Source organism: Azolla caroliniana, unplaced genomic scaffold (genome assembly GCF_043228905.1).
Source record: "Azolla caroliniana isolate FFs.n. ecotype wild unplaced genomic scaffold, voAzoCaro1.0.p SCAF_16, whole genome shotgun sequence".
NCBI lineage: Eukaryota > Viridiplantae > Streptophyta > Polypodiopsida > Salviniales > Salviniaceae > Azolla > Azolla caroliniana.
The window spans coordinates 11,566,021-11,577,584 of record NW_028230451.1 but is presented as its reverse complement, the minus strand read 5'-3'; the positions used below and the strand labels follow the sequence as shown (position 1 = coordinate 11,577,584).

At 43.1% G+C, this 11,564-nt stretch overlaps 1 protein-coding gene across 1 annotated transcript; it reads right to left on the bottom strand.

The window, feature by feature from the left end:
- Positions 1-370: 370 nt before the first annotated feature.
- MAX2 (RNI-like superfamily protein) lies at positions 371-3,078 on the bottom strand. The gene has a single exon (XM_087332145.1). It carries the CDS (start codon positions 3,054-3,056, stop codon positions 609-611), a length of 2,448 nt encoding a protein of 815 aa, XP_087188271.1. The 5' UTR covers positions 3,057-3,078; the 3' UTR covers positions 371-608.
- Positions 3,079-11,564: the final 8,486 nt, after the last annotated feature.

Sequence of the window (11,564 nt, the reverse complement as noted above, 5' to 3'; positions counted from 1 at the left end):
GTCTGCAAGGAAGAACTTCACATACATACTTGGGCCAAAGAATGTAATGGAAAATCAAATCTTACAACATATTGGATTCCACTTTAAAGCAGACCTACTCATAAAAAGTGCCTGAAAGGACATTGTGCAATACTTGGATTCAATCCCATACCTCCCTACATCCTTATTGCTAGGCATCTGCAAAAGTGTGTATGTATATATATATTATCATTTGTATCCACCATGTGGGTTAATGAGGAGGCAGGGCAGTTTAGTTCATGCCTTTGTGCTGTAAATGCTAAGAAAGAAGTGAAGAAAATACACCACCTTCAACAGAACAAGAGTACACGAAATCTTAAAGCAATAATATCCTTCTCGAACTTAACCACCATATATAACTCAACAGTAGCTTGTGCAAGTGAAACTGCAACCCTCCCACAGCTGAGTTTAAGCTGAAGCATTAACTGCCCCAAAACAGTCTTTCTTTACATGCATTCCAATATTAGAATTAGCCCGGAGTTACAAACATATCTTCAATGCCCAAAAGACGATTCTGCAATATTATGGTGAAGCACCCTCCATTTCAGTGGGTCAGTTGCAAAAACGAAAAGAAAAGAAAATCCTATCAACTAATCCGGAAAACCACGGGCTGACAGAGCTGCTTCGAATCTTCGACAAGCATCTGCCCGCATCTCAGTATTTAAGTCCACCTCAGGGGCCGGATAATAATCTATTCGAAGCTGCACATCGCGCAAATTTGGAGTTTTCAAAAACATTCTCAACATGTGTTCGTTGATGGTTCCATGAATTGTTAGCTTCCTAAGGGTCTGGCATTGGGATATGAGACCTGCACATGGTAAAGAGATGCCCCTCCTGTTTGCATCCCTGTCCTGTGGAGGCCAATAGTCTAGCTCCCACAGAGGTAGCTGCTGAATGCCAAGCATATACCATCTCTCCCATAAGCTGAGCTCCATATGCCCAGCAGGAGCACTTAGAGCATACCCCACAATCTCGCTACAATCAAAGGTTAACTTTGATAATGCTGGATAGGTTATAAATGTACCAAGTCCAGATAGCTTAGCATTGGGCTTGGGGCAGGTTCGACAGTCACCTTCCACTTTGATTTGAATCTCTGTCAAAGATGGACAGATGGATAGACCCATTTCTGGCAATGGGGAAAGAAGCTCACCAATTGGGATCCATAGAGACAAGCATTTCAACCTACTCCACTCTCTCTCACAGAAAGAAAGAGAAAAGTCCGAGATTTCTGGATTTAAACAAGGACACTTTGATATTGTTTCAATTTCCACAGCAGAGTGGGTTGTTCTTATATTGTCGATCCCATCATCCCCTACTGTAGACTCTGGGGAATTACTGTCAAAATTGTTTTTAGTCATGCCCACATCAAGCTTATCGGCTATGATGGATGCTGGATCTCCATTAGTGCTATTTGGCACATCAGCAGATAACGGGCAACTCTTTGGTGAAGGACATCTGGTACCATTTTCCTGTAACTTATCTGAAGAAGAAGAAGAAGAGGACGGTCCTAGATGTCTTTCCATGGCTTTGATTTCGGCTTGTCTTGATAGGAAATCTCTATCAACTATGCCATCAATGTGTAGTTCCTCGATTGTTCCCTGAATTGGTTGTAATGCCCACAGTGTATCAATGCTACTCAACTGGAAGCAGCAAGAGACACGTACATCGACCAGAGTCCTCCACAATCTATGCGTGACAATGTGAAGACCATCTTTGGTAATTCCTCTACAGCAATGCAGCTCTAGTTTTCGCAGCTTTTTGTTGCCGGTTGCTATTGAGCTCAACCCCATGTCATCAAGGTCAGCACAGTTCTTTATCACTAGTTCAGTTAGGCCTGAGCACATAGCGAGACCATCTGGTTGGGGGCCTTTGCAGAGGCCTTGGAAATGGCCAAGGCTCAAGGTCATCAATCTCTTGCAGTGAGTGCCAAGTGCTTCTAATATCAGCGCTGCATCATGGACATTCTGAGATAGCATAATGGCAAGATCTTCGAGCAACGGGAGAGCTTGGAACATACCAATGAGACCATGCTTTCCAATCTCAGCATCCACTGGTCCATCTTCTGGTTCTCCCGCCCGCCCACGGTTGAATTCCTTGCTGTCCACCAGATGCAAGACCCGTAGCCTCTTGCACCTGGCCCCTAGGCTCAAGAGGGCATCATTATCCACAAAATCCAGGAGCCTGGGATCGAAAAGCAGGACGAGCCGCAACTCCTCCAGATTCATACAGGCATTTGTGATAGCCTCTAATTCCGAGGCCTTAAAACCATCAGAGATCTTCATAAGACTCAGGCTTTCAAGATTCCTCGAGACACTTGGCTCTACCTGCAATGCATGTGGTATGTCTTCACTCCAGCAATAGAAGTCAGAAAGATCGATATTTCTGAGGGATTTGCAGGTCTGCATCAGGAATTGGAACTCCATGCCCAACCCGCCTGCTTCATCAGGCTGATTGATGGGCCTCTGGTGCCACCTTACGAGCTTCAGAGCCTGCAGATCAGGCCAAAAGGCTGCCACCATATCAATATCTCTGGAATCTCGCACATAGACGGCCATCTCCTTCACACGAGGAAAAGCCAACTTCAAGGTCTGTGCAATCAAAAGAGCTCTCTCTGGAGTGGTCTGAAACAAGGAGTAACCCCAAGGGAAGCAATGGGAGAGATCTAGGGCCACAACAGCTTGAAATGACTTTGGGATGAGATACAAATCACTTACACATCCCCTGAGGCATAGCTTTCTTCTCGTAGCTCTCTCTAAGCTATACCACTCCATACAAACTAAAGCCATGGAATTCCGAGTTCGTGGATCTGTGATGCATGTGAAGATGGTAGCCAGTATAGGTTCTGGCACATCTCCGATGCAAGTTGCTTCCAAGTAGGCTTCCGATGGCAAGATGCCGCCGCCATCACACCATCTCCTGCGCCGCTTCTGCTCACCGCCCACCACCATCTCCCATTCCTGATGCTCACCTTCTTCTTCCAGAATATGGAACGGGATGCGAGACCATCGCGCCGGAGGAGAAGATGGAGGCGGCGGCATAGCTGTTGATGTCCTCTCCCACTCATCATTCTCCTCCATCCTCTCTCTCTCTCTCTCTCTCTCTCTCTCTCTCTCTCTCTCTCTCTCTCTCTCACACACACACACACACACCTTAGCAACAACAAGCTACCTGCCTCCTCCTCCTCCTCCTCCTCCTCCTCCTAATTTCACTTTCAGGAAACCAGCTGTCACCTCCCAATCTCACCTGCGTGCACACAACCGTGTTTGTTAAATAATCATCCCACACAAGGCATCATCACCATCACCATCACCATCATCATTATAATTTATAAGTAAAGCAGGAGGAAGCATGGGGCTCTGCTCCTTGCCTTCTCCACCTACTCCTCCCACATATACATACATATGTACATCATAAATAAATAGTAATAAGCACGTGTGGTGTATACATACATACATATAAAATATATACATATGTAGGTTGAAAAAGGATGAAACATCCTTTCCTCTCTCTCTCTCTCTCTCTCTCTCTCTCTCTCTCTCTCTCTCTCACACACACACACACACACACACACACACATTCCTTTCTTTTATTAAATCTCCTCGCAGAGAAAGGGGGAAGGAAAGCTTATAAAGCTTATAGGAAGGAATGGGATGGGTACGATTGAAAGGGTTTAGGCTGCTTAGAAGTCAGGAAATTTCTAAAATAACATATTATTATTATTATGACATAAACCATAAGTTACTTTGACAGACATTAAATAAAAGGAAAGAAGGTGGGTCTTTAAAAGTACACACACATACCATACCATACCATACCATACCATACAAGGACATACCTTACCTGCTGCTTTTCTCTTTACTTTTGGGGGATGAGGGATGGATGGTGGGGTGTATTTGATTGAAGACGGAAGGGATGGATGGATGGATGGATGGATGGATGCCCCTGCCCCCTGCCCCCTGCCCCCTGCTTGGATGGAATGTCGGCCTCCCTTCTCAACATCTATCTATCATTCAATTCATGTAACTTAGTTACATATATATCTGTCTATACAATCTAGATCTTCTTACAGGGATGGGGGTGAGGGGTGGGCGGGGCCCGCCATGATGATGAAGCAAGCTACTATCGCCCCTACTATTATTACTTATAACTACGACTATTCTCTCTCTCTCTGTCTGTCTGTGGTCCTTCTCACTCGCTGCTCAAATGCATGGATGCGTGGGCACACACACAGGCTCGTAGGTGGTGAAGAAGAGAAAGAAATGAGAGCGATGACGCTGGCTGCTGACCCATCCATCCATCCATGTTCATCATCAACAAACGCCTCCCAGCAGCAAAAAACACGAAGAAGAAGAAGAAGAAGAAGAAGAAGACAAGACAGACTGACAGACTGAAAACGGCCCTCGTCCTCCCCCCCCCCCGAAGCCAAAAGAGAGAGAGAGAGAGAGAGAGCGATCACGTGACCTGCACAAAAAGGTAATGAACAAAGCGCAGAGCAGTCTCTGTCAGCTTTCATCGTTATTATCCACACATACATATTAACAATTATTTGTATATACATACATACATACATATTTACATATATGTATATGTATCCTGATTCCTACGTATATGCGCGTGTAAAATTTAAATACACATATGACCATGTACATATGTAAATATTTATTAACTTGTAAATTAAATATATTGCTGATAGTATAAAAGACTAAGAATGAATTGTATGTATCCTTTACCGCCCCCCCCACCTTTTGTGTCTTCTTTGGTTTCATATTTCGTCATCGTTATCCTTCTTACTTGTGCATTGATTCATGTAGATGAAAGGCCGAGTGTTTAAATTATTGTGTGTGTGTGTGTGGTAATGGCCACATACATATACAAATTCTTGTAATTTTTCGTTGTGGTTGAATGGAGTGGAATTTCTATGTGCCTCCATAGTGTCTCTCTTTGGTTGTACTTTGATTGTACATGCATTCAATAATTTGCAATCAACTTTTACTAATCATTACTGTTAAGAATCTCTTACTAATCAATAGACCAAAATGAAGTAAATAAAAGGTGAATAGATTAGATAGAAGAACCGGATCCTCTCAAATACCCATGAGTTACGATCAAGACATTGCCAACCTACAACTGACATCCCAAACTGAGAAATATAAGGATGACTAGTAGTACCTTAGAAAAGGTAACATGATCATCATGACGAAAGTTAGCTTGCACCTTTGGTGTCTCAAGAGTTTGGCTTTCCAACAGAATGTTGGCAATATGCAATATATGCTTCATGCCTTGCAAAACATTATGTGTAATGTCTAATGTATCATGATGAATTGTGATATCAACTAAGCCACAGGCAAAAAACCATACATCAACATAAAAGGACTATATCTAGTGGATGTATGTTTTGAGTTATCATTGGCAAACCCTAAGATACGAAGGTGTTGCTCCCACTTAGAGGGAGGGAGTTCTTCCTACATAAGTTTGAAACATGTCCTAAATAATTTGGTAAATACATTTAATTTGTCCATCAAATTGAGGATGATCCATGGAACTCATGTTCAAATTAGTTTCTAGCTTTTGAAAGACCTAAATCTAGAAGTCACTACTAAACTTGGAATTGTGATCACTAACAATATCCATCAATAAGCCATAAAAACAAAATAACTCATCAACAAATTGGCAATCCAATTGCTAAGCAGTTATTGTGGTTTTTGATAGGAATAAATCTAATCAATTTTGTTAGTCTATCAATGACAACCCTAATGGCATTATGACTCCTCTGTATATGAGGTAAACTAATAATAAAATCCATAGATATTCTTTTCCATTTATTGTTGGGAATATCCAGGGGACACAAAAGACCAACAACTTTATTGACATTGTGGGTGACTTGGTCAGCTGCTATATGATAAGACGTAGGCCGACTGATGCGGAAACGTGTATCGATCTTGTTTGTGGAGCTAGCAAGCAAGTAATAATGGAGGTATAGTGCACTGTTTCTATATATGTGAAGGTATGCATAGAGACAGAGAAGAGAAATAGAAGAAGACAGATGGCATAGAGTATGCCCAAGAGACTATCTTACATTACCGCCAAACTCCTTTACCAGAACATGTTGAGATACAAGCTCAACATTGGCCGGATCAGTTGTGCAAGCTGAGAACCGGATCGGTTAGGCCGGACCGGTGCGTAAACCAAGTGCATAAACCGGTACGCAACAAGAAGCTGTAGCGGTGCGTAAACCGCAAGGCCGTTGGAAAGATATTCTGTGTAGGAATATATTTTGGGAGTTAGTGTAGAGCTTAGTTATGAGCATTGAAGTACGTGTTAGTACTTTTGTCAGTTCGTATGGACTTGTATAAAAGTGCTCATTGAGCACATCCTATGTACAGACTGAGTATTATTTTTGAATTGAGTTTTTTGTGCATTCTCTCTGTCTGTCTCTCCCGTGTACTGTGTATATTCAAGCTCTCCATTAAACCTACGTTTCTGTGTTCGGTTTTCTATTGCTTCCGCACGTTATTCTTTTCACATGGTATCAGAGCACGAGGGTTGAGAACCTCTGCAGCCGACCTTAGCTCAAGAAAGAAAACCTAACCTTCGCAAAGAACAAGAAAAACAAATGGATAGAGGCATGGCTTGCTCACTTCCGACAGAGAAGCTCAACAGAAACAACTACGCGTCTTGGTCTTACAAGATGCACCAGTACCTGCTCGGGCACGGTTACTGGAGTTGTGTCGACGGAGCAAATGACACAACACCCGATTTGACACACAAAGACTTCCCAGCTTGGGAACAGTCAACGAGCAGACTTCTCTACTGCTTCGCATCTTGTGTGGGCGAACAACTTCTGAGCTATATTCGGGATGCGAAAATGCCGAAGGATGCTTGGGGAAATCTGAAAAAGATTTTCGCCACAAGCTCCATAGCCAGAAAGCTCCAACTCCGACAGGAGTTGAGCAACTTGCGACAACGCGATTTGTTGGTGGCTGATTGCACCTCGAAGGTCAAAGATATATGCGACTCCCTAGCCTCCATCGATGTGAACGTCGAGGAAGGCGAGATGGTGCAGATTTGTCTCGGGGGACTGGTGTCGAAGTTTAGAGCATTCCGAACTGTTGTGTGTACATGGGAGAATATGCCGTCGTTTTTCGACCTACTGTCGATGCTCCTTATAGAGGAGAACCACGTGGGTGCGTTGATGAGCACGCATGCCGACAGCAAGATGTTGTACACGGAGGGAGATAGGCCACGTGGTCGTGGCGGACGAGGCGAGTCGGTGCACAATGGAGGCGGCCGACGGGATCAAGGAAGAAGGCACCAAAGTGATGCCGACAGCAATTCCGGACCCTCCGGAAACAGGGGGAGTCGAGGCGACGAGAACCAAAAAGGGAAACCCGTTGTGGAATGCTGGAATGGTGGAAAGAAAGGCCACAAGGAGAGCGAGTGTTGGAAGAAGCACGCCGATTCGAAGAAAACCGGATCCGAATCCGGACAAACTGACAAAGGAAATCGGCAACGATCGACTACGCCAAAGGATCCGAAAAAGTCGGAAAGAGGGCAGCCTTTGTGACGAGACATGAGGAGAACTCAATGAAGAAGAATACCCCAAAATCGGACAAGGTGTGGTACGTCGACTCCAGCGCATCAAACCACATGACATGCCACAAGCAGTGGTTCTCATACCTTGAGAAACTAATGCAATCGGGAGTAGTCGCAACCGGAGACGACACTCCACATCCAATCGCGAATGTCAGTGAAGTTCCCTTGAGCCATGTCGGGTAGAAAGGGAAACTCATGAACATGTTACACGTTCCAACAATCACGAAGAACCTGGTGTCGGTCAGATAGATCGTCGACCACGGGATGCAGGTTCGGTTTACGCATCTCGGGTGCTTCATCGAGGAAGAATATTATAGATCTAAGTACTAGAGTAAGCTTAAGATAAGGATAAAGAAATGAAAGATAGAAAGGAGAAAGAGAAAGAAGGGTGCCGATCCACCCGACCACCCCCGAGCGAAGGGATCGAGACGGACTCGAGCCTCGATCGGCGTCCCATACCACCGCCGTGGCGTCGAGTCGTACCTGGTGCTGGCGCGCTCGCTACAAGAGTTGACCCACCACACGAGCAGAGTCTCGATGTAGTCAAAAGATGATCCAATGAGGGTAGCTAGGCCTCTTATTTATAGCGATACCCAAGGCCCCCAGGCAAGTTCACACTTGACCTAATGGGTTGTCTCAATCCCGAGGATTAAAAGTAATCCTCCCCTTCTTTACACTCTCGTTTAACCCTCACACTTATCCACGTGTATAGAATACTACGGTAAATTCTCACCACGGGATATTAAATGGTCATGCCCGTAACATACTCCCCCTCTTTAAAACATTGCACTCTTGCAATGGAAAGTTAGGGAAGTTAGTTCTAAGAGTATTTTCGCGTTCCCATGTGGCATCTTTTATTGATTTATCCATCCATTTTATTTTAAATTCTCGGATTTCTTTAGTACGTAATTTTTTTGTTTTAACATTGAGAATTCTTTCTGGTACATGTGGTTTAGAAGATAATTCTTCAGAAGTAACTAGAGTTTCAGTCGTAACTGTATTGTCGCCAGAACCTAGAAGTTCTTTTAGACGACTCACATGAAAGACTGGATGAATTCCGACACGATCGGGAAGAGCGAGACGATAGGCTGATGACCCAATGCGTTTGAGGACTGTAAAAGGTCCACAAAACCATGGGGCTAACTTAGCGCACTTACCCGTAGACAATGTCTTAGAATTGTGAGGTACACGTAAAAATACCTTCTGTCCAGGGTTGAATACACGAGGTTGCCTATGATGATCGGCATAAAAACGCGCTCTATCTTGAGCTGTTTTTATATTATCTCGTGCAATATGCAACATATCTTGCATATCCCGAAGAAAGTTTTGCGTACTTCGCAACTCATCATGATGTATATTAACATCAATCGGGGCTCGTGGCTGAAAACCATACATCAACATAAAAGGACTATATCCCGTCGACGTATGCTTGGAGCTGTTATAAGCAAACTCCAAAATTGGGAGATAACGTTCCCATTTTGTTGGTTTTGCACCAACGTATGCTCGAAGCATGTCCTCAATAATTTGATTTACTCGTTCTGTCTGTCCATCGGATTGAGGATGATCCGTGGAGCTCATGCTCAACGTAGTTTCTAACTTCTTAAAGACTTGTGTCCAGAAGTCACTAGTAAACTTTGGATCTCGATCACTCACGATATCCATCGGTAACCCATAAAAACGAAACAATTCGTCAACGAATTGGTAAGCCAATTCAGGAGCTGTTACCGTGGTTTTAGTAGCAATAAATCTGGCCATTTTAGTTAGTCGATCAACGACAACCCAGATGGCATCATGACCTTTTTGGGTGCGAGGAAGGCTAACAATAAAATCCATGGATATACTTTCCCACTTATTATTGGGAATGTCCAGGGGATGTAAAAGTCCTGTGGCTTTAAGTCGCTCGGCTTTGTTAACCTGACACTGGTGACATTTAGTCACATAGCTATGTATGTCAGGACGCATCTTAGGCCAATAAAATTGAGTGGAGATGAGAACGAGTGTACGATGTATTCCAGGGTGCCCTGCTGAGGGTGCATCATGGCATTAAAAAAGAATCCTCTTTTTGACCTCGGGTAAATCTGGAACACAAACCTTCCCATTACGGTAGAGCAAACCGTTAGCAATGTGGAAGTATTCCTTCGAGGATGTGGTGGTGTCTGTTCCAGACTCAACTCTTGCCCAATATTTTGCGAAATAACTGTCATCAGGATACTTTCCTCGAAGGTGATCATAAAGATTTGATGATATTGCAGTGAAGCTAAGCATGTTAACTTCACGGATGCGACTTAGTGCATCAGTGACAGTGTTCGTGGAACCTTTACGATATCGTATGGAAAAATCAAAGTCCTGGATGAGATCAGCCCATCATGCCTTACGACCTTTTAGGTCTTGTTGGTCACAAAAATATTTCAAGGACTCGTGGTCCGTAGTTACCACAAAGTGATTTCCATAAAGATAATGGCGGCATGTTTTGAGCGCATGTATAACTGCAAATAATTCCTTTTCTTGAACGGTATACCGACATTGAGCAGAATCAAGTTTCTTACTCTCGAATGCTATTGGTTTACCATTTTGATACAAGACAACACCTATAGCATAATCGCTTGCATCAGTTTCAACCTCAAAAGGTTTTGAAGGATCAGGTAAAAGAAGTGAAGGAGCCTTGCAAACCAGGTCCTTGAGTTCCTTAAAGGCGAGGTCTAGTGTAGCATTCCACACAATAGGTTTTGTAGACTTACGCGTTTGACCTTTTAAAAGATCAGTAAATGGCGTCGTCAATTGGGAGTAATTACGAAGAGACTTTCGCAAAAACCCCACAAAACCAAGGAATGATTGAACTTCTCGAATATTCCGAAGAGTGGGCCAAAGCTTGATTTTCTCAATGCGAGAAGGATCAATTTCAACTCCTCGTTCGGTTATGAGATGTCCTAGATAAGTAATTGATTTCTTGAAGAACTCACATTTTGAGATCTTCGCATAAAACTGTTTGTCACGCAATGTTTGTAAAACAAAGCGGACATGTCTAGCATGTTCTTGTAATGTACGGCTATAAACTAAAATATCATCCAAGAAAATAACGACAAATTTTCCAAGTTGTTCTTGGAAAATGTCATTCATTTCTTGTTGAAAAGTAGCCGGAGCATTGGTCAAAACAAAAGGCATAACCAAAAACTCGTAATGGCCATAGCGCATACGAAATGCCGTTTTAGGAACATCATCCTCACTTATTCGTATTTGATGGTAGCCAGTACGGAGATCAAGTTTCGTAAAATACCGAGCTCCCTGGAGACGGTCAATTAGATCGTCAGCCCGGGGCAATGGATACGAATTCTTGATCGTCACTTTATTCAAGCGTCGGTAATTAATACACATACGCCATGTGCCCTCTTTCTTTTTAACCAAGAGAACTGGTGCACCCCATGGAGATTTACTATAACGTATATAACCCATTCGTAAATAGTCCTTGAGTTGCTTAGATACCTCATCTTCTTCGGATCGACTTAAGCAATACGGAGGTATACTTATTGGTGCAACACCAGGTACAATATCTATACGATGGTCTATATTACGTTTAGGAGGTAACCCATCAGGTAGTTCACTTGGAAAAACATCATGAAAATCATTTAAGATTTCATCAAGTTGTTGTTGTTCAAAATATGTTAATTGAATCGGGACATTATCGATATTGTAAACGTGAATGTCCGGATCAAGTACACAATAAAATAACGTAGAACAAGACAACTCAGATATTGATGGACACGAGGAAACAATCGAGAGGGATTGTTTTTTTACACATTGAATAAAATGCGTACAATCGTTAAGTACAAAAGAAATGGAATGACGAACCCAATCAATTAATAAAGAAGAGTTTTTATTATAAAACCAGGGATAACCCAGTATTACATCGGTGGTACAAAGATTCATTACATGGAAGTCTACTTCCTCTATATAAG

Bases quoted from the DNA above. Each gene is read 5' to 3' on its own strand.
- MAX2 (XM_087332145.1), bottom strand. From the start codon at position 3,056: ATGCCGCCGCCTCCATCTTCTCCTCCGGCGCGATGGTCTCGCATCCCG.